General features: G+C 37.2%; 1 protein-coding gene across 1 annotated transcript in view; it reads right to left on the bottom strand.

Moving 5' to 3' along the window:
* zcchc7 (zinc finger, CCHC domain containing 7) overlaps window positions 1–26,844 on the bottom strand; it is a 286,663-nt gene that overhangs the window by 84,541 nt on the left and 175,278 nt on the right. Inside the window, exons 3-4 of the mRNA XM_043719649.1 lie at window positions 12,055–12,098; window positions 9,626–9,733 (exon numbers count right to left, since the gene is read on the bottom strand). Coding sequence (XP_043575584.1) covers window positions 9,626–9,733; window positions 12,055–12,098 — 152 coding nt within the window. The remainder of the gene's footprint in view (window positions 1–9,625; window positions 9,734–12,054; window positions 12,099–26,844) is intronic.

The following is a 26,844-nucleotide window of genomic DNA, read 5'->3' as shown; positions in this document are numbered from 1 at the left end:
ATTACTGGAGTCAGGCAGAGTCCTAGAGGACTGAAAAATGGCTAACGAAACACATCTGTTTAAGAAGAGAGGGAGACAGAAGACCAGAAACTATAGGCTTATTAGCATGACCTCAGCTGTTTCTAAGATTTTAAAGTCCATCATTAAGGATGAGATTGTGGAGTACTTGAAAGTACGTGATAAAGAAGGGCCAAGTCAGCATGGCTTTGTCAAGGGGAGGTCATGCCTGACAAATGTTAACATTCTTTGAAGAGTTAACAAACAAGTTAGACTAAGTAGAGCCAATGGATGTGATATATTTGGATTTCCACAAGGCCTTTGACAAGATGCCAAAGAGGAGGTTACTAAATAAGATAAGAGCCAATGGTGTTATGGGCAAGATACTCGCATGGATAGAAGATTGGCTAACTGAGAGTAGAGATAAAGGGATTGTTTTCGGTATGGCAGCCAATAACTTGCGGAGTTCCACAGGAACTTAGGACCACAACTATACTTTATGTATTAATGGTCTGGACAAAGGAACCAAGGGCAATATTGCTGAGTTGCAAATGAAACAAAGATAGGTGGAAGGATAGGTAATGTTGAGGAAGCAGGGAGGCTGCAGAAGAACTTGGACAAAATGGAAGAGTGGGCAAATAAGTGGCAGATTGAATACAAGTGTTAAAGTGTGAAGTTGTGCTCTTTGGTAGGAAGAACAGAGGCATTGGCCATTGTCAAAATGGGGAAAGATTCTGGAAATCTGAAGCACAAAGGGGCACGGGAATCCTAGTTCAGGATTCTTTTAAGATTAACATGCAAGATCAGTTGGCAGTTAGGAAGGCAAATGCAATGTTAGCATTCATCTTAAAAGGGTTAGAATACAAGAGCAGAGATGTACTGCTGAAGCTGTATAAGGTTCTAGTCAGCCAGGCAGCATCCGAGGAGCAGGAGAATCGACGTTTCGGGCATAAGCCCTTTGTCAGGAATGAGGCTCTTCAACTCTGACCTCCAGCATCTGCAGTCCTCCTTTTCTCTTAAGGTTCTAGTCAGACCACATTTGGAATCTTGTGAGCAGTTTTGGCCCCCAAATGTAAGGCAGAGCACGCTGACGTTGAAGCAGGTTTACAAGAATGATTTCAGAGATGAAGGGCTTGTCAAATGAGGGGCAGTTGAGGACTCGGTCTGGATTTCAAGTTCAGAAGGATTTTTGGTGGGGGTGGGTGGGGGGATCCGATTAAAAAAACATATAGAATACGGACTGGCCTGGATACAGTGGATGTGGAGAAGAGGTTTACATTAGCAGGAGAGTGTAGGAATAGAGGTCATACCCTCAGAATGAAGGGGCAACCCTTTAGAACAGAGATGACGAGGAATTTCTTCAGCCAGAAGATGGTTAATCTGTGAAATTCATTTATGCAGAGGGCTATGGAGGCTAAAACATTGAGTGTATTTAAGACGAGATAGATGGGTTCTTGATTGGTAAGGGGGTCAAGGGTTAGGGGGAGAAGGAAGAGGAATGGGGTTGAGAAACATGAGAGCCATAATTGAATGGCAGAGCAGACTCAATGGTCCAGATGGCCTAATTCTGCTACTATATCTTCTGTCTTATGGTTCACAGAAACTATAAGCTAATTCTTTTGATGTGAACGTCCCCCATAGAAGACTTAAAACTGGATAACAATTTCTACTGCTTTTGCCCACTGGTAATTAAAAAAGGATAAATAAAGTTAGATATGTAGATTATTGCTCATTACTTAAGTTGATTACAGTTTTATATCTCAACTGATCAGAACCTACAAATACAAAGTTTTCTAAATTATTGACATAATTTAATGATATTTTTGAGTAGATGCAATTATGGGAGGTAGATACAATGAAAAGTAATATGATAATCCTTACTCTATAATTATAAAACTAATATTTCTACACTTTCAAATTTACAATATTACATGAGATTCATAGTATGGAGACGGGCCATTGAACTCAATAGGTCCACACCAGTTGTTTTTGCAACACTTGAGCCTCCCTAATCCGCCTTCATCTAACCTCAATATATACTTCCATTACTTGCTCCTTCATCTAGCTTTGCCCTTAAAATGAGTTCACCAATGAAAGACATGCTGGAATGCCAAAAAAAAAGTCCTGAATTACCTAATGAATTTATTAGCATCAATTTATATTAATTCTGACCTTGCCCATCAGTGGTAGCCACCTTCTTGATTTTTACCCTTTATATCCTATCATAATCATAAAACTGTCTTCTCTTTCCTAGAGTCAAGAGTCCTAGCTTGGTCATACTTTTTCCTTTCAGGTATAACCTCTTAGTTTGGCATCATTCTGAGAAATTGTTACAACATCGCCAGTGCTATGATACTTTTCTTACAATGTGGAAGCCGGAACAGTACACAGTAGTCTAGATGTGGCCCTAACAAGGTTCTATGTTTAATATTATCTCACTTCTTTCCATTTTTATCCTTCGAGAAATGGCTTTTTGTTTTAAAACTCACATTGCTACTTTTACTGATTTATGCATCCATACTCCCAGATCCATCTTGTTTAAATATGGTCTCTGTGTTCTTCCTCTGAAAATGTACCACATTACATTTATCTAAACGGATATTCATTCTGGACAAACTGGCACTTTACTCACTCCCAGCCAGTCCAGCAACATTCTGCTGATAATTGCTGTGATGTTTGCTATTTAGGAATGTAATCAACACAAGTTGGAGCTCAAACTCTGCTCTGATGTCTCATCCCGAATCTCCTTAGGCTTGTGGTTCTCAATGCTGGGCACCTCAAACAACTAATCACTTTTCTGTTGTGTTGTGATGAAGGATGTTGATTTTTATTCATGATGTGTTCTTGCCGTGTTCGATCTTCGCTAATCCTTGTATTTCTACTGTGCATTTGGGCTTCCCACTGTTTTGGTGAGAATTATATTTCAAATGTAGAGAACAGTCAGAGTAAAGACCATTGTATCACAGTTGGCTCTGCTATTAAGGGCAATAGGAGGAAGATGAGGAGTAGTAATAGTGATAAGAGAATCTACTGTTAATGAAACATAAGGCATTTTTGTGACCAGACACCTTGGGAGCAATTTTCCCTTTCCCAGAGGTAGCTTAGAGAGGAATTGAGAAGAAGAAATCACTGGATGAGTTGGCCTTAAAAGATATTCACCCATTTCTCGCCATCTCACCAATTAAGTGCCAGGCAAGACTTTCTCAACTCACTAGCCACTAAGCCCTTAAGTTGTCAATTAATGGTTACTTAAAGGCCTCAACTTTCCAGCTTCCCAATTTTCTGCCTTCCCAAAATGCAAGAAAAGCGGTTGGTTTCCCAATCGAGTAACCAAGAGTAACCTGCCTACTGGGTTTAGGTCGGATCTCCATATGCCCCAATTTGGGAACAATGGGATACATGGATGAGATAGCAAGGAATGGCCTCAAAGCCAACCCCTGTGCTTCTCAGTCACAACGTCTCATTTCCCAGCTCCCTGTCCATTAAGCGATCCTCACCATGAGAGAAGCAAAAGACCCACACTCTCATCATTAGGTCCCCTAAAGAGTAAGTCTTAACCAATAATTGTTAGGTCACAGAAGCTGCCAGCCTCTGCTCAGTAGATTCTGGTAAGCCACTAGACCAGTGTTGAGGGCTATGATAGGTCAAGAAGCTCATTGATCATCTCTTAACAAGCTAATTGGGAAACAATCTGGCAAGCTCTCATGGCAGTGGCCACAGTGACTTAGTTGACATCTAATACACCCATCCCCAAAACAGGTCTGGAAAAGGGAAAATTGTAGCCATAATCCAATTGATAAATTGTCCCACTAGTGCCAAGATCAAGGATGTCACTGAGCATCTGCAAAGCACTCAGAGGTACAGGTGAACAGCTAATTCACTGTACAAAAGCAGTAACAATGACATAAGTAAAAAATGGAATAAGATCCCGCAAGGTTATTTTAAGGAGTTAAGAGACTAACAAGCAGGCCTTCAAAGATGGTAATCGCTAAATTATTCCTAATGCCACCCACCAGTCAGTGCATAGAGAGGAAGATAGATTAATGCATGGCTGGAATGATGGAGAGAGATTTAATTTGATTTATTGTTGTTTTAAGTGCTCTGCAGGCAGATCGTACCATATAAAGTACATCAAGGATAGGAGTTTGGATCGTTCGGACATTGGGACCTATACAGGTTGGATGGGTTGCACCCAAATAGAGCCTGACAAATGTCCTCATCTAGAGTTCTACTGATGCTGTTGGGGAAGGTTACAAATGACCGTTTACCATGTAAAAGTCAAATTTTTTTAGATTATTTTTTAAGGTTAAAGTTATGGGGTCTACTTTTACATGGATACTACTTTTGAGGGGCTAAAATGCATGCTACAGTCCAAAAGCAGGAGCCTAATTGATCTCCAAATGAATTTAAAAGATGAATTACAGTAATTTCACGAATGCTAGAGGAATTGAGCTCAGCTGAGCAGCACACAAGAGGTGGTTGTCACCTGATTCTGATGCATCTTAAAACCTTTTGCGCCAAATTCTTCCATTCCCTCAGTTTTCTCTCATCTACTGTTGTTTTAGTTTTTCAAATGAACATTTTAACTTTTATTTCTGATAAAAATGTTATCAGACATTTGACTCTCATACAGACTCACCAATCAACAAAACCGTGAGAAATCATCAACAGCGGCACAGTAATTATAGTGAAGTAAATTCATATACCAGTAGGACTATCTTGCACAGGAAATAATTGTGATAATCTTTGTAATTATAGTGCTTGCTCGATAATGAATTTAAGAAATCCATAGTTTAACACTGGTGTGAATTGTGCATCAAAAAGAATTCATTTCCACATCGTAATTTATGTACAGGATAATACCTTGACTCATAAATGTTGATCTTTTATCTGTAAAAAATTAGGGTTGACATTTACATGAGATATGGACATTTCCAATTTTTTCGCCAAAAATAGGGGATCGACTTTTAAATGAGATTGACTTTTATGCAAGTATATACAGTAACTTGGTCAGGAGCTAGGAACTGGAGTCTAGCATTAGGAAAGATAAACAAGGTGCACAAAAATCTGGAAGGGACAAATACCTCTCAAGTATTTTGAGTGTAGTAAAACTGTTGAGTAACGTAGCAATATTAATATCAAGTTTAAAATGCACACAGTAAATGCTCAAACTTAGTGACCTGCAGTTGCAAGTAGTCATGTGTAAATGTGATGTAATAGCAACAACACAGAACTGGCTCAAAAAGAAAGGGGTCCAGGTCATAAATATCCCAAGGTCTTCAGGAAACGTAAGAAAGTGTCAGGTAATAGACTTGCCAGTAAAGTTGAAGTCTTAAGAATAAAAGGGCAAGAGGGAACACAGCACTGTATGAAGTTGGTTGCATGACAAGAGTGAGCGTGGTGGTGAATAGTTGCTTCCCAAACCAGAAGAAGGTATGCAGTTGGGACACTTCGGGATTGATACTGAATATGATCAAAGTGAGTTCAAGGCACAATTTCAAAATTTTCAGACAGCATAAGCAACATTGTGAAGTATGAGGATAATGGTGATAAGACTCTGGCTAGAGACTGAAACATAATTCCAGTCCCTCTTAATCTTCACGTCCCTCAGTAATCTTGGATGGATCCACACTGATGAATTATAAAATTTAAGCATAGCTCATCTTCCCTGTATCAATTTTAGCTCATCCTGCATCTCATTGCCCCCTCTTCAACTGAGCAGAAGGAAAAGATAGAAAGCAAAAGGAAAGGGAAGGAAGGAGAAGGAAAAGCAAAAGGAAGGAAAGGCAGCACAGTAGGACATTCCACCTGCAGCTCCTCTGCTCAGCCCATTCTTTTTCTTTTTTTTCTCTCCTCCCTTCTTTTGACCTCTGACACTTGGCTCTGGCCTCCGACTCTCAGCCTCTGAGCTGGGGTTGGCAGTCAGTGGGGACCCTGGCAAACAGCAGCCTCAGCGGGGACCACTGGCAACCAGCAGCCCAGCGCAGAGCATAACGGCAGTGGCCCAGTGTGGGAGCAGGAATAGTGGCCCAGACCAAATTGTGGCAGCAGCCAGCGGTCAGACTATATGGAGGCCCCCGCATTGATCTGCTGCAGACAGCCGTTGGAGAAAGATTGTGATGCTTGTCTTTTTAACTTTTTGTTTTGCTGACCGATGGTTATATAGTTATAGCTGTAATGTAACTTTTTTCTATTATGTAACTAAGGATTGTACCATGTACCTTATACCTAAGACAGCGCTGTCAGTGGCAACCTATAAACTTTTCACTGTACTCATTTGAGTATGTGATAACAAAGCTAATTCAATTCAAGAAGGAAAAGCAAAAGGGAAAGGGGGAAGGAAGAAAGAAAGAAAGAAATGTTGGTCGAATGGTTGTGGGAGTCAACTGGAGAAAAAAAGCCGTATGATAACAACTAAACATCAAAACAAAATGTGCACCACAGAACAGTAGATAAATGGCTTATTCACCTGAGGTGAAGACAGTGTAGTTAAAGCAGTTAAAGGAAAGAAAGGCAATATAGTGTGAGTGCTAAGGGAGCAAGGTTTAAAAACAGAAATATTGTCAGCACAAGTGGAATAATTGTAACAGAATGTGAATTAAGAAGAGATTATAATAAAAATCAGGTTGAGGCATTAATTAAAATCAACATCTTAAACAAGCTATTAATCAGATTCAAAATAGGAGAACCTTTCTTTTGAAAATGGACTGACAGACAAGACATATTGCTTGCAATTCCTGCGCCATGTAGAAACTTCAGGATACTTCATCAGTCACGGGAGAGTTTCTTCATGTCAGAATCTTGAGCTTGAGGGGGAGTTGGAGTCAGTGCAGAACAGCAGGAAGGAGGAGAGTTTCTGGATTGTACATTTCACAAGGTAAGCACCCCAGAGGCACAAGGAGTTCAGGATAGTAGGTGGATGGGCATTTGAAAGAGAAGGAAGACCTGGGAAGTGCAGAGGTCTCTGGGGTGTGTCACACTCTTAGTGTTAGAGACTGCTGGAGACAGGATACATTAGCAGAAAACAGAATACATAGGACAGAACAACAAAAAATGTAGCAAATGCCACAAAGTTGCCCCTTTTTTCTTAAAGCTGTTCCTTTTCTCAAGGATACACTGTGCCTGATTTTTTTCAGAGGGGTCATAAAACACTCTGGGCTCCGAAACAACTGGGTTTGGTACAGAGATAAAAGGGTACTGACGGCCTTTTTGTTTATACGTAAACAGATTAGACTTTAGGCCAAAGCTTTTATGTTTTAGAAGTAACCTGTATAAGTGAATCCAACTTGTGAATCCAAGGAAAGTGATGGGACCACATGGAGTACCAGGACGTGCACTCAGAGCACGCACAGATCAACTTGCAGAGGTCTTCTCGGACATCTTCAACCTCTCCCTGCAGCAGGCCACTGTCCCTGCCCGTTTCAAGAGGGCCAACATCATCCCTGTGCCTAAGGCTCATGCAGCATGTCCCAACAACCACTGCCTAGTGGCCCTAATTTCGGTGGTCATGAAGTGCTTTGAAAAGCTGGTCATGGCATTAATCAACTCCAGCCTCCCCCCTACTCTTGACCCACTCCAATTTGCCTATCAGACCAACAGATCCATGTCAGATGCCACATCACTTGCCCTTCATTCCTCCCTAGATCATCTGGACACCAAGAACAGCTATGTAAGAATCCTACTCATTGACTACAGTTCAGCCTTCAACACTATTATCCCCTCGAGACTTATTACTAAACTTAGTGATCTCAGACTAAGCCCCACTCTCTGCAATTGGAGCCTCAGTTTCCTGACCCACAGGCCACAATCAGTAAAGATTGGGGACAATATTTCATCCTCACTAACACTCAACACTGAAGTCCCCCAGGGGTGCATATTCAGCCCCTACTGTACTCACTGTATATCCATGACCGCGTTGCCAAATACCAGACTAATGCCATTTACAAGTTCGCTGATATCACCATCATAGTCGGTCAAATCTCAGATGGTGATGAAACAGACTACAGACAGGAGAAGGAAGACCTGGAAAAATGATGCACTGAGAACAATCTAGCTCTCAATGTCGGCAAAATCAAGGAACTCGTTATTGACTTTCAGCAGGATGTTACTTGTGTCCCCCTATACATTAACAGCATGGAGGTGGAATGACTGGAGTGTGTCAAGCTCCTGGAAGTGGTCATCCACAACAAGCTTTCTTGGACTCTTCATGTGGATGCACTGGTTACAAAGGCCCAACAGCCTCTCTTCTTCTTCAGGAAGCTGAGGAAACTTGGCATGATGGCGAATACCCTTGCCAACTTTTATAGGTGCGCCACTGAAAGCATTCTGTCTGGATGTATCACTACCTGGCCTGCTGCAGGGAGAGGTTGAAGATGTCCGAGAAGACCTCTTCAACTGTACCATTCAATATCGGAGACAGTTAGAGAGAGTGGTGAACTCGGCCCGGACAATCAGAAAGGCCAACCTCCCACCCATAGAATCCATCTACCAGGCCCGCTGTCAGGAAGTTTATCTTCAAAAAGAACAATCAACATATGAAATGGGCTACTGATAAAATAGTGGAGGTAAAACCCTGGAATCACTTAGAACAATTGGATACTGAAGTGTAGGGGCTGTATGATCATTCTGGATAGATGAAGCAAAATGGACTGAATGACGTTCCCTTACTTTAGCTATTTTGTGAACCAAAATTGAATGATAAAGCAAGTTGAAAAATTAGAAGAGATTTTCCTGGGTGCAGAAAATAACAAAATTGGGCAGGTTTTTTTTAAACCAGCACGTGTTGTGCCTTATCTACCATATGAAACAAAAATGACCTCGCTCTCCACAGCAGTATGGAATCAGAGAAACAGTCAGAATTATAATGGCAATTTACTGTAATGAACAGTAACATTTCTTCTAAGCCAGTGCTTCCCAAATATTTTCCTGTGAGACTCTATTTTAATGTTTCAGAACTTGTGCGACTCAGAGGCAGATTGGGGCATTAGCTCCTGAGCATGGTAGAAGTAGTTCATTATGGTGGAATGGTTTAATCATGAGAGTGCTCTTTGCACAATAAAACTACCTTTCAAAGACTTTTTTTGCAGTATCAATTGAGCGTCAGAGATCTGTTGGTTAGACCACACCCTCCAAGAGAAAAAAATGCAAATGTCAATGGATCACAATGCTGTTAGCATTCAATCTTAGCTACAAGGGTTTTGTGATGCATTGGTGATGCCCTTACCTCTGGATCAAAAGGTCTAGTTTCAAGTCCCTCCTGCCCAAGATGTGTATCACATGTCCAGAGCCACCACTGCTGGTCATCTATTGATAAGGCTGTCATCCCAAAATCTCATATTAAGGCCCACAGTTTGAGAAGGCCCTGTTCTAAGCTGTATAGGTGAACAGTCATGCAGCAATTCAGAAATTATTTTGCAGTGCGCCAAACCAACTTTCTATTCAAGATGTAACTGCACAACAATCTTAAAGGAACAGCACATTAGTGTTGCACACAGGGAAAACAAAATTAAAGGGAATGGCATTAGCAGAAAATTCTCAGCATTTTAAAAATCATGCATTAGAAAACAAGTTCATATTCTTCATTGATATTAATATAAAGGACAATCTGTTTCAAATATCAAGCTATTACCTTTTCAGATGGGCAGTTTTTGGATATGTGCCCCAGTTTACCACAGTTCCGGCAGTCCAAGTTTTTATTTGATGTATAGTAACGATTGCGATGTTTCCCAAATAATGGCTAAAAAGAATCAAAAAATAATTATTAATAAGACATGAAACATGGTAAAAAATATGTTAACATCTAATTTTATTCCATGATTATTCTCACAAGCCTTTACGTTTTTTTTCTTCTCTGAAGTTCTTAATCTCAGAGGACCATGATTCCAAATTGCCAATTCTTTACCTTTGAGCTTACAGAGCAAGTGTCAATAAGCCATTTGATCATAAAGGTCACTACACTGGAACCCAAATCAACTTTTGTCCAGCATTCATAGGAAAGCACTGGACAGAGGCAACCACTCTTTCAGAATCAGCAACCTAAAATGTTGTCTCTGCTTCCCAATCAGAAACCAGCAATAACACTCCAAATGCAGCTTCTCAGACACTGAAGCAGTCCATATTCAAATGCGCAAGTCAGGAATGTGACGGAATATTTCCCACTTGCCTGGATGGGTGCAACTCTAACAACATTCAAGCAGCTTGATTCCATCTAGGACAAAGCAGGCTGTTTGATTGGTACCATATCCACTCTCTGTTTGTACTATCTACAAAATATACTGCAGAAATTCACCAGAGATCCCTAGACAGTACCTTCCAAATCCACGACCACTTCCATTTGGAAGAACAAGGGCAGTAGACATACGGAAACACAACACCTGCAATTTCTCCTTTAAGCTCCTCACCAGCCTGATTTAGAAATACATGATCACTCTTTCACTGTCAGTAGGTCAAAATTGTGGAAATCCCTCCCCAAGAACATTGTGGGTCAACCTACAGCACGTTCAAGAAAACAGCTCACCACCAACTGCTCAAGGGCAGTCAGGACAGGCAATAAATACTGGTCAGCCAGCATGACCATGCCATGTCCGAATAAAAAAAAAAATGCAGTCCTGGCTTAGATCAATTAACTCTTTACTGATTGTATGATTGACTTGCCAGCTTTCTGGCATGTTTGATATAGTGCTATATGAAGTGATGCTTTAATCCATTAGCCCATTGAGCCGGCTATAGTATCAAATATAGTTAAATATTTATAATATTTAACTAAACAAACCATGGATTATAGATTTTGATTTCAGATTTATATAAACATAATTCATTGAAACATTATGTCCAGAAAAAACTTTTATTAATGCCTATCCAGTCATATAAGAGACAAGTACTTTCAGAGTACTGTGTCATTAGGGCACTATTGCACAATGAGTTTTTACAGAAGTACTCCAAAAATGGATTGGTTTATATTTGAAGGGTAGTCAAAACATTAATCTGTTTCACAATCAGAATGTGAATTCTTTACAGAAACTGTAGAATAGATGCGTTCTCTCACCAGCTATTTTCACATTTTATTAATCCTGTGTTCAGTTATCTTCTTGTTCGAAGATTTCATCTGTTTTATTGTGGACTCACAGTTTTCCTTTTGATAATGCTCATCATCTTCTTTGACTAGTTCCTCTTCAGTTACTGATGGTACCCAGTTTCCTACCTTTTATTCCCTCATCACATTGTTATTATCAAATAATTGTTCTCTTGGTAAGAATTCTTTTACCAGTTGCCACTGTTCTTGGTTTGGATTAAAAAAGTGAAGAGAAGTAAAAGAAAATCAAAAAGAAAAGCAGCCTAAGGAAATGCTTGTAAAATGTAACGATACAAATAATTTTGTGGAGAGCTTATAAAAACCCAAGTGTGATAACAAAGACATGATAATGGCAGAAAAAAAGCCGAATAAATATATTATTAAATAAATATAAAAGAGACAGCAAGGCTGAGTGTAAGTTAAATCTGAAGAAAGCAAAAGCCAGAGAAAGCTCATTTGTTTAATTTTTAATTGAAGGATGCAGTTTGTTTTAAATGGGTTCTGGATTTATGCCATAAGTCATCAGTACACAGCATTCACTTCGAAAATTCAAAATTTTTCTAACGTATGTTCCTCTACAAACTTATAAATCTAGAAAATAAAACTTAATTACAGCTCGGCTGGCGAATCTTCAATAGGAAGGGAAAGGGCTGCTTTTAGCAAAACCTAGGCTAAATACTTATTAACTGAAAATTACAATCATTATCGTTCACTTAATCCACAAACTTATTTTTAAAATAGCTTTTTAAATACTACCTAGCAAAGCATTAAAAAAAAAGCTACAGTCCAGCCTTCAATTTGCACTCATTAAGACACTACATTTTTCTAACTAATTGATTGCAAAACGAGGATCTTAATGTATATCACAGATTTATCATTCCACCATGTGAAAATAGAAGAATACAGAATAGGTTGATTTTCATTACTATGTATTTTAGTACAGGCATAATTTTTAAAAACCTTATAAACAGGATTGATCAACTTACCTTTAGGTCTTTTTCACTGATGGACCACTGTTTATGAAGATCACCTAAAACAAAAACAATGGTTCATTAAAATTAAGCCCACAATTTGATTTTTAAAAATTGTTAGTATGCTTCACAACAATGATTCCAGAGACAACAACAAACTTGAAAATTTCTAGATTAATATGACAAGACTCACTGAGGTTGGTACATAACATCATGGAGGCAGAAAACATTCACAAACTACAGTACAGGAATAATTTATCACCATATTACAAGTAAAAACTTGCAAGTCACTTTTCAAAGCTGCTTGTTTTTAATCATAAAATAACATTTAATTGAATAATCTACACCACAGAACTGAATTATTGCAGCTGTGCTCATAGAAGACGACAGATTTTAAATGAAAGTGCAGATTACAGAAACAAGGTAATTTAAGACATTCCGTAAAGGAAAGACTGTTAGAAACAAAACAAAGACAATTCTGATTACTTTTCACTTCAGAGTTAAGAACTCAAAAATTTCAGCAGGAATATTTTAATATGTATTTGCTTTAGTAACTGTGGACAATTTCTGTATACAAGTCTATCTACATGCAACATGCCCAAATTCACACAAAGGAATACTATCTATAATGTGGCATAATTACTACTGCTGGTTTTGTAATATACATACGTAACTTAATAAATCAATTCATAAAAATACCATAGACAAGCATAAATATTTTTATTTTCTAAAAAAAATCAGTAAAATTGCTCTCCAAACTGGACTCTTGAACAGTATGGACTGAAAGAAGATCCTTGTTTAGTGGTCGTCGTACCTGGATTGGCTCCATATTTGTTACATTTTTGGGAGCTCAAATATCAATAGAAAAGCAACTCAACACGTAGTAAAAAAATCATGAAATGATTGTGCTCGGCTAAAACAAAATCATAAATTCATCTTTGCTGTCAGCATTTACAGCATTTTGCAGGGTCAAAACGGCAAGAATCCCTGGGGCAGAATAGCACCTCTATATATGTGAACAGAAAATACATATCACATGTCTATTGGTGTTATAAATTGCTGTAAATGAAAAATGGCTATTAAGAGTCAATGAAACTGAACCATTACAAACCAGAATTTCTTTCAGTGATTTCAATAATGAAAATTTATCAACACAGAAAATGTAACTTCTGCTAAAACTGAACGTTTCTAACCACATATTTTAGCAACATATTGGAGTAAACAGTTTGCTAGCATGCGGAACAGACTGGCAAGCGGGCAAGAATAAGGCATGTTGTCACAGCCTCATTCAGTTGTATGAGATCCACACACAATTGAAGTTGTACATTTTTCAATAAATATTTGACATATTTCTGTAAATGAACAAAAAAGATGGCCAACGACATTTATAATGTACATTGATTAGGACTTCTCAAATAAACAGTATCTTCCAAATTTGTTGCAGCAAAATTTTATAACCAAATTACTGGTTTGAATATAAATATACTGTTTTGAAAAACATTTTCACAATTAAAAATTTAACATTCATACAGCTCTTTCATCACCTTCTTTGGTAATCGCACAGTTTTGTTTTTAAACAAATTCATTCTCATTTTACATATTTATGAATAAACAAACTAAAAATGATGGAGACCCCAATTTAGCCTGGTATCAGTTCAGCTTCTGAAAAATTGGGAGACTCACAAAGAACATTAGGTACTTCTTAGCTTTTCACCTTGTTCAAAAACACTTTACTAAAAAGCTAACATTTAAAGAGAAAAAAAGTGAAATGTAATGCTTTCACCAGTTTTCACAACAAACTATCAAAATATGGAATGAAGCAATATTTCTATGCAATAACACTTAAAACAAATGCTACCTTCATGGGCAAATACTATTCAGCCTCATCTCAAAGGACATTACAGAAAGGCAAAGGTGATTGTTGAATATCATACTGCTGAAACAGCAATTTTTGAGCATCTGCCCTCTTTTGAAGCAAGATAGAAAGAAGTCACTGTTTCTATTAATTGCCCCCAGTAATTACAAGAATTGACAAAAAAGTGCATTTTAATGACTTTTTATTTTGGGTTCTGGGATTTTTTTAAATTCATATTTTATTATTTCAAGAGTGAAAACAGAACAGCTTTGAGTACTTTAACATAACTTTTATATTTATTATCTAACAGCCAATAGGAGCTTACCTATTTTCATCACAAAGTAAACTTACTTAAAGGTAGCATTACACTACTGTAAACATTATGTCTGAAACCATGTTTTGCGCACACACACATATATACATATTCACAAAGGGTGATTATTTCCTCTCCAAATTGTTATGTTTCTCATTTATTGCAACTAAGGAGACCCTGAACTCTTATCCTTGTTTGTGTCTCTCTTTTTGCTTGGTTGTCCATGACCTTGCGAGATGAATCTTCTGAGTGCTTAGTGGGGTGGGGGGGGGGGGGCAGGGGGACTTTCTTCCTCTCTTTGCCTTTTATTATTCATATACGTAACTGCAGGGTTATGTAACACTAACCTTGCCTTGGAAAGAGGTTTTAATTTTGGTCATTCTCACATCTGAAATTGCTAGCCTTCTAAACTTGCATACAACATTCGTTCTGTATTATTGGAAACAACTGCAAATCAAAGGGAGACAAAGAAGTTCAGCGTTCAACTGTTTCTCCGGTCCAGTGGGCAAATATTCATCCCGAGGAGGCCTCAGAAGGACGGCTGATCTGTCACTTCTCAAGATTTCTGCAGAGCCTGGACTATGTATGAGACAAATATTTGCAACTTTGACATTATATCATCACATCTGTTAGGAGGATATCATGCTTCCTATCTGGATGAAACGTTTGTCACTATACGGTTGATTACTTGGTAGTAATGGCCTCAATCTAATTGATCAAGAATTCCTTCAAAATACAGTGAAAATTATATTTCAAAACTGTGCAGCATCACCTGAATTAATATTGTAATTATTATGCCACGCAAAACATACATCACAACAAATCACACAAATAAACAGTGGCACAAATATTCACTTCCCACTCCCAAGTTTCTTATCTTAGCTGCCATACTAATTCCACAAGCTCCTTATAGATACAGAAAATTGTCAATAAGGACTCTTCTGCTCTTCTCATGAAACTGCTCAAGGTTAGGGCCAAGGTGTAGGCACCTAGTTGTTTTTTTCCAGTCACTACTGGAGAGATGAGAATGTCACAAATAAAGGGAAAGATTTTTTTTTAAAGAATGCTTGCTGACAAAGTGGTTGTATGTCTTCAGGTATGAAAACATTTAATTTTATTTGGACACGAAGCACACCTGTGTTTTGTTGATAAACATTTCAAGAGTCCTGTTCATCATTGCATATGACTAATTTTTTCAGAAGGTCCCACCCAATATGATTATATGTTTATTAAATAGTTAATTTGTCAGCAGATCTCCAGTTAATGTAATTTGCTGCATCTGTAATGAAGCATGTAGCAAAATGCACCCTTGCCCTAACTAACTAGCAGTCTGTGTCCAGCATTTCTGAATATAAAAGGAAGTACTGCACGCCTTCTGCCAATCACACTAGCTCTGCAGTTCAAAACATGACCTATTACATTCTACATTCCTGACCACTGCATTTAGCGAATGACCCAAATATTTTAGACTATTTGGTCCTTGCAGTCCTTATTCTGGATATTGAACAATTTCTCTTGAAGTGTTGCCATTATGTTCCACATTTCTTGCATTTGTTGAAAAGTTTCCTATCATTATTGCTTCAATGCTGTTTTTATTATATTCATTCATATAATGTTAAACTGTTGTTAAGTATGCTGATTAAACGGAAATCATAAAGAGTAAAGAAAACACCTATTTTACATCACCTATTTTATTTCTTTCCCATTGCTGTACAGAATGTTTAAAGTAGGGCAGCTACAAGAGGCTTACCTTGACTGTCAAATTTCTAATCATTAGCCACAAACAATAATGTTACTTATGAAATAAGACCTCTACAGTTTGATGAAATAAAAAGGTATGAGTAAAACATCACTACGGAGATTAATTTAACTATCTAGAAACATTTGCACATTTTAAAAAATTATACTGCATTCAATGGCTCTACATTACACACAAAATCGGCAGAAAATGACAGACATATGGAACAGGTCTCTGTAAAATCTTTTCAAAACCTATACTTGATCACTTAAAACTTGATGGTTTTTCCAAATGTGAAAATGGAAGTTGCACTATTTTTATCCATTTTTCAGCAATTTAATATAAATTTGCACAAAAAACAAACCACAATGTAGTCTACCTACTTTCTCCTAACTATTTTCAGGTATATTTTAGGGCAGTAACATACCAGGCACTGACTATAAAATCCATGTTGCCAGCACTAATTCTGTACAGCTACTCTACAGTTTTAGTCTTTATATTAATATAGATTTCAGCCCACTTGAAAGTTATAATCTGAATTCAAATTCTGGTAAAGTAGTAAAATGCAACAGAACTTCCCCGATTAAACTTCATACATCAAACTGAAACCCTCACAGTGATTATGTATCTTTGTGTGCTGCAGAAAACAGCCAATTCCAATGACTAGCTAAGTTAGATTTTAAGGTTTAAATCTGGTTGGTCACAGTATGTTTTACAGTTACTGTGCATTATGCTTTGCTCTTTATTAAGCTGAATGGAATTGATATATATCATGGTTATCCACCTAATGCTTCTTTTGATGTCAGCTTAAATAATTTTGGGAAGACTAAGATGACACTTTGATCCAATTTTCTGAATAGCATTTGCTAAGAATTGTAAAATAATTTAATTTTCTGCACAGCAGGATAAATTCAAGCCTTTCTAAATCATATTGAGGAAGAAGTGTCCTACCAAAAGCTTCCAAACAGAAATAGTTTTACCAGTTGCCAAATGAAGGAACTTGACAACTTCAAGGTAAACCTGTTCCATAACCTCCTATTACTTTCCTATGTTAAACATTTTGCATAGCAGACACATGTGATGCCAAGGCATATTGTACTTATGGACACATGCAATAGCATTATTCCACCATATTAGGAACTAAGTTGCAACCTTTCATCTGGAACATCTATATTTACCAGAAAACCTTGCATGGATCCCGTATGTTTAAATGGATAAATATTTATAAAGTAACTATGACGATTTAGATTTCATGCTATAACATACCATAAAGTTACACAGTGACTAAGGTGGCTAGATTTATTTCTGTAAAGGAACATATTTCTCCAGAAGAGAAGTATGTCAATACAATATAAGATTATTATGGCTGGTGCTCCTTTATGGAGCTTTCAAAATGCAGCTTTGACAGGTGAAACAGGCCTATGGTCAAGTATTGGAAATCACCTCATGGTTCCTTCTTAGCTTGAACTGATGAATTTGACAAAACCCTATTGGTATGATTTAGTGATCTGAACATTTAAGACTTCTGACTGACCAAGTCATTAACTCATGTCAGTCTGGCAGCATCTTCACAGATGCTGCCAGACCTGCTGAGTTTCTCCAGCATTTTCTGTTTTCATTTTAGATTTCAAGCATCCACAAAGTTTTTGCTCTTAATTGACTCAGAGTATGAGACTAGTAGTATGAGAATAAATAACAGTAGCTGAAAAAGGCACTACCACCAATAATGTGGATCAAACTAACAAAGGCACAAATTAAAATTAGTCAGTGATATGAATTGAATATTTATATTTAGAAATTGAGAAAAAAAGCTTACATACTGCAAAGTGGAAATGAAACTAGAAATGGTACTTACACAGCAAATTTGCCCACACCTAAAGAGGAATGTCCAATCATGTATACCTAGGATCTGCAGTGCTTATTTCTACATTCATACCATAAATATATTTAGAGTACTGAGCTCAAATAATTTAGATTTTAAACAATTCATAACAATGGTGTTTTATGTTTAGCTGCATTTTGACCCAGATTACTCAATGTAACGGTAGAGGACTGTGTTTACTTTGGATCATCCTTTTAATCTGGTAGAGACAGTGTACTGTAAAATCTACAATGAAATGGGGTGAAATCAGAACTTTGCACAACTGAGAGGGCCTTCCCATCAACATGTATAGGTGGGAAATTTGGGTGCCAATCATTAATGGTTGATAAACTCTGTTCTTATTTCCAATATGCCCACTAGCAGGTGAGGTTTCTTGACTATAATTAATGTAATCTAAACTTAATCTTTCTCTTTGAAGCAGGTTAAAATAATGCATCAAAACCAACTGTACACTTAGGACTTAATATATTTATTGCTTGTTACATCACAAGTCAACTAAAATAAATTACAGTGTTCTAGTTGTTAAAGCATTTTTCCACAAATTGTTGACAGCTTTCTATGTGAAATTTATAACTAGTAATCACTTGTTTGTGTTTCAATAAAATAGTACCTAAAAAGAGTAAATCATATTAACTGCTTTGCAACAGCATATCAGACCAGACTGTATAATATCATGTTTAGTGAGGAGTGGTAAGTAAAACCAAAATGGCATACTAATTTTTGCTCTTGGATTTAGTAGCGTTAATTATTGTATAGAACAAATAGTTGTCTCAGCATTTTTAAAACCAAAAAGCTGTCTCTTCTTTTGTAAGGTTCCAATATATTTGGCTTTGATAATTATTTATATTACATGCCACCATGTATTAACATATGAAATATTAACAAAGATATTGGTTTCTTCCAGAAACCAGAAGAGTTGACAATTGTGTTAGATTTTCAAAACTAGTGTTATGAATGGATAATTTTGAATAAAACTTTGATTACCATTAAGATTTAAGCTGCACAATTAAAAGAACAGAGAAGTGTGCCACCATGAATAACGCACCTTTATTTCTTCTGGTCATGCAGACGTCATTTGACGAGACATGCTTATGGGTTGCGTATAAACAATGCAAGCCAACTCTTCATATGTACATTTCCTCTTCCATCTAAACCTTACCTTTGCTTAGCCTCTCTACAGGAGGTTCCAGCTGAAATATGAAAAATATTATGCCCAAAAATGAGAATTACCATTCAACATACAGCTTAACTGAACATTGGTGGAAACGAAAAACATTTTTACTGTTCCATACACAATTTACTTATCATTCTGATACAAAATTTTTCCCACCTACAAAATGCATTAGGATTATGAAAAGGGTTGGTTGGTGAAATAAGAGAAACAAAATGAGCAATCCAACCAATTGGTCAGAAAGCTATATGTTTATTTGGAGTTTTCCTTTCACTCAGTCAACCTATTTTTTTTGTTCAATTTGATTTCAATCTAACAAACTGGCAAGTTGCCACCAATATAGCTCATTCAACAAGATAAAAACAACTCCTGACTAACCAGGGCTATTCCTCATTTATTAAATCACATTGCTGGTCAGATCCAAATTTTGACATTTAGGGAACATACTGTGTACAACATTACAAATCAATGCAGATAGACAGCAGCTAATGAACTTGAGAGACTTTTCTGCATGTGTACTGCTCAACTCTTAACGGTGTTGTTACTGCAAAGTAACACAAAAGCTATGGGGAAAACACAACTTCACAAAATCTTTTTAGCTAAACTATACTCACTTTCAAATATCAGATTTTCTAAGTCCCCCGTACCTACCTCACTGTTAAACAAAAGGTTGTCCTGATGATCCATTTTTCTGCAATTCTGTTAACAAGAATGGGTCTGTCCACTCACATCCACACCTGACAATCATATAAATGAGCTCCTTTACAAGAAGCTCCACGAAAAAAAAGATGAAGACGATACCACCCTCCTGGTACAATGCAGTAATCCCCTAGCACTACTGAATGACACATGCACATGGGTAACTTCCTGAATCAGGGTCACACTGGTTGGATTTGATTCAATTCACTGACTCTCTGTAAAAGACAATGTAGTGCACTGTGTAAACAAGGACAATGTTCACTTTGGACCCACATAAATTAGTCCAGAATGAAATACTTTAAAATGCCATACAGATGTGGATTTTGTCGATTCAGACACTCTAAACATAGGGTACAAAGCTTTTCAGTCTTCAATATATTTATAAACATACCATTTCATTTTCCCTAAAACACCAAATTCTCCTCTTAATGTGCAGTGAGAACAAAATAAATTGTTTAGGAACATATTACTGGCATTTGATACTGGCATAAACCATGGAAATATATTTTGCACTTTGGTTAAAACAGCTGAAGAATTTGACTTGGCAGTGTAGTTTAAATTTGTAAATGCGAGGCCAAGAACACCAGGGCAAACTATAGCTTTTGTATGTTAGAACAAGTATTATAAACTAGATATAACATTTGACTAAACTCAATGACATATTCAAAAAAATGTTTTATAAAATGTGGACATAGAATGAAAGGGACCATGCATTCCCTACATTCCATGACAATCTTTCAAAACTTCATTGACCTTCGGTGTCAAAATCCAACAGTGATGTTCACGCAGACTGGCAAATTCAGAATCATACTAGAATGACAGGGTGGCCTTGGTCTCAAAGATCAATGTTACATTTAAAAAACAAAGCATCATCTTCACTACACATCACTACTTTAGAGACCACAGAAATGTGAAATGGTCAGTCCAACCATGTAGGCATGGGAGTTCTTTACATAGCTCATGCACTCTTCATTTTAATGTGGGATCACAGAGTGCTGAATCATGCGTGTAGAAGCAGCAGAAAATCAAACTGATAGTCAGGAATGTAAGTCGTCACTTTATACAAAACATAAATAAGTTAATATTAGATTTATGCATTACGCACATGTACCTATCTGCCATGGCAGTGCACGGGGAATCAAAAACAAGAGTACTGAGTAAAACAGGTGGCAAAACTGGAGGTGAATTTGCACAGAGGTAAATGAGTTCTCATTCTTAAGTAATATATTGTCTTTATTTCATATATTCCATTACAAATTTCTTATGTCCACACATTATACTGGGATTTCTTATTTAAGTACATCATTTTATAACCACATCCTCTCACAAGTGGCGGCACTGTAACATCTGGGAGGACTGGATAATTTCAATGTGACAAAGCTTGCATTGGAAAGTGTAATTACAAATGTTGACAATGGATTCTTCAAGACGACTATTGTCCAGAAGTGTGCAAAGACCTAAGACTTACATGCATATATACAGCATAACAATGAAATCTAACCAGAAATGAATATGCTACATTTAACTCATTGAACTGAAAAGCAACAATGCACAAAAGAACGAGCCATATCAGTGCAAAAGAAAGAACAGTGGATGCTGTAAATTTTAATCAAACACAGAAAATGGAGAAACTCAGCATCAGTGGAGGGAGAAAGAGTTAACATTCTGAATCTGATATGGCTCTTATTCAGAACCACAAGAGATTGAAAAGTGGTGCTTTTGACATACTTTTGACAGGCAGAGGAGGGGCAAGGGGAACAGATGGTGTGGAGGCCGAGTGCAAACAATAAAGGGCTTGCTGGCTGGTGTAAAAAGAAATAGAGGTGTAAAATAGGTGTAAATTAAGGTGGGGAAAGAGAGAAAATGGGTCTTCTTGGCTGAGAGCAAAATAAGAAAGACACAAACAAGACATGGGGATAGGGAGAAGAATGTAAGAAAAATGGAAGGCGTTAGATCACTGTCTGAAGTTACGAGGTAAAAACAATGACTGCAGATGCTGGAAACCAGATTCTGGATCAGTGGTGCTGGAAGAGCACAGCAATTCAGGCAGCATCCGAGGACAGGCAAAATCGACGTTTCGGGCAAAAGCCCTTCATCAGGAATCGTCTGAAGTTGTTCAATATGATATTGAACCCTAGAGGATGTAAAGTGCCCAAGAGGGAAATGAAGTGTTGTTTCTTGAGCTTGCATTGTGCTTTGCTGGAACATTGTAATAGGTTGAGGAAGAAATGTTAGCATGAGTGTGGAGTTGGGGGGTGGGGGGGCGGGGGGGCGGGCGGGGGTACTGAAATGGAAATCAATTGGAATGTCAGGGTCATTTCTATTGACATAGTGGAGGTGTTTTGCAAAGTGATCACCCAATCTGCATTTAGTCTTGCCAATGTAAAGGAGACTGCATTGTCAGTCGATAATGCAGTAGACTACATTGAATGAGTATGAGTAAAACATTGTTTGGTGCCTTGGACAGTGAGAAGGGGGATAGTGAATGTGTGTGCGTGTTACACCTTCTGCGATTGCATAGAAAGGTACCACGGGGAGTGAGGAAGTGTTTGGATTGATGAAGGAGTGGACCAGGGTGTCATGGAGGGAACAGTCCTGGCAGAAGGCAGACAGTGATAGGGAGGGAAGATGTATTTGGTGGTGGAACCCTGCTCAAGGTGGTGAAAATGGCAGAGGATGATAATTTGAATGAGGGGAACTGGTAGAGTGGACCGTAGTTTTAGTGATTATTCTCATACACATACGTGAAAGATTTTATTCCAAAACTGTCCCAAATTAAATAGCGTGAACTGGACTTGCACAATTCTTAAAATACGCATTTTTATATAATTTGCTACTTGGCTAACTTATAATGAGGGTGACAGTAAAAGTTATGAGAAAGATTATAACAACAAAAATTACTCAAATTAGAACTACACTCCTCTTAATTTAAAGCATTATGATTACAGCATTTTACCAGATACCTAAGTTAAGTATTATGATTGTTTAATATATCAATGCAAGTTGGTTTCTTCCCCAGCAAGAGACAACTGAATCTTTAAAAAAAAATATTTTTTTTAATTTTAAAGGTTTTGAGAAGGCAACCCATTTTTTAAGGTTGCCTGGCAAATCAGTGCGAAGGGTGCACATATTTAGGATTACTTGTGGAAGAATGAAGGGGGAAGTCAGGTTTAGTTATCTCACCTAGAATATAGAGATAGGAATTGAGGTATTAAAATAACACTTAGAATTAAATTGTGTAACTATTCAAAAAGATACAATATAAAATCTTTTGAAGAACAGTGAATGAGAAGAAACCGCTCCAGAATGTAAAGATAGAATAGGCAGAAGAGATTTCATAGTACAGAAGGAACTATGATTCTACAAACGATTTTACAAAGTAATATTACAAAGAAAAAACTAGATACACAACTTCAGTTACTTCAATTCAGGTGGAATTAAATACAAGGATAAAACAAAACCCATGTTAATACAGTAACAGGCATACTGTTAGCAGGGATGCAGTTTGTGAGCAATGAGCAATAACTAAATAAAAGTAAAACTCAAACTATTTGAACCTCTTAGTGCCGCTGACCTGAGTTTAAAGAATTCATGCAAAACATTTAGTATAACTACTTACAATTTGTAAGTATATATTAAAGGGAAAGATATGGTAGAATTGTCATCAATTTTATCATGGTTTAGTGAGTTTGTTCAGTGGGCAGCAGCACCACACAGACTATGAAGAACACATTTTGATTCACAGTCTGTGCTAATTTCATTTAGCACAATGGTGAGGATGCTACAAGTGTCCTCAAATGCCACTGGGCTAGGGGTGAGAAAAAGATTCAGACAGACTACCTGCTCTTAATCTCTATTCAGTGACCCTGGCTGGACATATGAATGCACAGACATTGGGTATAAACAGGATCAGGCTAAGCTGTGATGTTGCTTGCCTCAGCCTCATACAATCAAACAGGAGGCAACACTCATTGTCAATGCTACTTGAGTGAGGTGCTCAAAGGCAGAATGCTTTTGGAACTGTACTGTTAAGGAGTCAACAACTTCAAGTGGGAGCAAATTGGCAAGAGGAACAACTACTTCAATGATGTGAATTTTTGAAAAAAGCAATAGTTACTGCTCCAGAGTTCCACTATAATACTCCTCTATGCTTGAATAAAATCTCATGTAGAATGACAAAACTAAATTAGGTCGGTGTTGTGTTTTTGTTGTATTTTGTTTACAATCAACCATGAGGCTAAATAAATGACAGATTGTATTAATTTAAATCTAATGCAAGCTCTTGAATTTATACATCCTTAAAATGTGATTTATATAGATTCCAGAAGTCCACTTATATATTATGTAGATATACAAACATACAAAAAGAGCAGTTTTGTGTTCTTATTTTACACAGGAAAAAATGAAAACAATGCAATGCACTCCACAATCCAGGCTTTTGGGATGGTACACACTAGTGATCACACAATACTGATACACTACAGTTACCCCTGGCAACCTTCCTCAACTGTAACAATGCTGCCGTACAATAGCTTTTGCTGGGCTGCTTTCTCTTCAGTTAGCTAAACGCTTGGGGACCATCTGCGCCGGCATGCTTCAAAGAACGGCCTGCCTGTGGGCCTGTCACTCCGAACACCACCTCTCTGACCCCGACTAAATAGAACTTTCAATCCATTTTTGTCTTCCCTGTTGACTTCTCCTATTAAGGCAACCTTTTGACAAAGAAAGCGGAAGAGTGGGCTAACTGCACCCAAGAAAGGTGGTGTCTGATACATCTGAACACAAGGATTAGCAAGCCAATACATAACAAAAGATAGCGAAGGAAACTGCAGTAGCACAGAAAAATATTGTTTTAATCAGATCCTTTAAAATACAATGTGTACCTGTTTCAGAGTTGAGCAGGCTGTAACTTTTAAAGGAATAAGTGTTTTTTGACAAAAAACTCAGATTTTTGTAAGCCATTCAGGACTTTTTGAGGAGGAAGGGTAGCAATGATATGGAATGGAGAACTGGATGTATCTCTGCACAAAAAACCACTAGCTTGGTGCCCAAGTATGAACCCCACATTTGATTAATTTGACCTTTTCCTAGCATGTTCTTTCACATCTGAGTCAGAAGGCTATGAGTCCTGAGCCCTAATCCAGGGCTTGTTGGAGGTACTGTCTTTTGAATGAAATGTTAGAATGATGTTCTATCCGTCTGTTGAAATGGATGTAAAATATTCTGTGGCTTTATGCAAAAAACACAGGCTCTGGCAAATATTCATCCCTCAAATAAAACCATGACAAAGCAGGTCAATGATCATTTATCGCATTTGTCTCTTATAAGAACTTGCAGTGTGAAAACCGGCTGCTGGGTTTACTTCTGGAATAACCAGGACAACACTTTGAAACTAATTCATTGGCTATAAACTGCTTAAGGATATTAGAAACACTTTGAATGTTGGTATTTTTCCCCCTTCAATTATTTCTAAATAAATGCTGCCTGAGTGACAATTTTCTTTGAAATCAGATGGTTAAAAATGATCACTGCTTCATCCAATTTAAAGTTCACTTTTGTTTCCTTTTACTTATTGAACAAAGGAACGTTTTACATTTTCACTTGCTCCAGACACAGTGGATTAATTTATTGGATACACTGACTTTGCATTTCACTCTTCTTTCCTCACTTAGAGCAGCAGTGATCACAGCAGTCATCTCCAAATGTAACAGAGTTGAAAATACTGTTTTTTAAAAACCAAAGAAAATTAGATTAATACAAATTTCAGGTAATGAGTTCTACTACTAAATTTAGTTGCAAATTGCCCCGGGTTGCTCCGATGCTACAAATTAATGTTTTAACATTATTCTAAAATTTATAAACTTCATTAATACATTGGTTTGCTCTTCTCTTACCGACTCTTCCTGAAGTTCAGAAATGACTTCGAGGGAACCTTTAGCAACTTGTTAAAATGGATTTAACTTTGTAGCAAACACAGGTAGCAAGTGTCACCATATTTGACTGTTGGAAATATTACGCTCAGGTCCAATTCGGTCTTCTCCCAATTTCAACATATGCATGCTTTCTAATAAAAGGGTATTGATTCACTGGATCACAAGGAAGGCTCATTTTCTTCTCTTCTCAGCAGTTCAGGGGAAGCAAGGTCAATGAAGTACCTTACCATTATCCTGATTGAGAGTACTATTAATGAAAACAGTAAAAATTAACTTTATTACTATCTTACTTAATTAGTTTTCCAGTGGAAATAATATTTTTCCCCCAAAAGTAAGTCACTAGAATTTTTGTGCTTCAATAAAGGGTAGGACTTTGTAAATTGTAAAGCAATTTGAGGAATTAAAAATATAATAAATGGGATATATAACTGAATATCCAATAGTTTCAAAAGTAAAGACAACTACTTGCAGCTTGTATAATGTACAAATGCATGTGGTTGACAAGAAACAATTCAATTGTAAAGATTACCCTGAGAGATACTCTTTTCATCCTTGAGCAATGTAAAATTCAATCAGTTATGATTATTGCTACCTCGGGGCAACTTCACTATGAGGTCATTAATTAATCCTTTCTTGTTGAACAATACCCAGTCTAGAACAGTTTACGAACTCAAGGTTACCTTTACACATCTGATTTTTTTCCAGTCTATGTACATTAAAATCCTCAATTCACCAATCTTTCTAAGAAACTCCCATAACATTTTCCTATGTACTCCATCCCACTGTTAGGTTACCGTTAAGGGGCCTGTACAACATACCCACATGTGACTTCCTGTCTTTATTATTTCTCATCTCTACCTAAAATGCTTCTCCATCCTGTTCTCTGAACTTGGTTCTTCCCTCTCTATTGTATTAATGTTATCATTAACAAACAAAGTCACATTACCATGTTTTCCTTAGTTCCTACTGTTCCTAATTGTCATGTACTCTTCAATATTCAGCTCTCAATCTATGTCATTACACATCACTAATGGCTATAAGATTGTACTTATTTATTTCTATTTGCACTCAATTATTCTGTTTTATTTCAAATGCTAAGGACATTCAGTTTTTGTCTTTTTATTATTTTTGCAACCTCTGGCCTTATCTGTTAATTTACCTTTAGATTTCTGCTCTCTATTCTTTCCTCTTACTAGCTGCTTATCATTTCTCAC

Source organism: Chiloscyllium plagiosum, chromosome 2 (assembly GCF_004010195.1).
Source record: "Chiloscyllium plagiosum isolate BGI_BamShark_2017 chromosome 2, ASM401019v2, whole genome shotgun sequence".
Taxonomy (NCBI): Eukaryota; Metazoa; Chordata; class Chondrichthyes; order Orectolobiformes; family Hemiscylliidae; genus Chiloscyllium; species Chiloscyllium plagiosum.
This window is presented reverse-complemented; position numbering and strand designations above follow the sequence as displayed.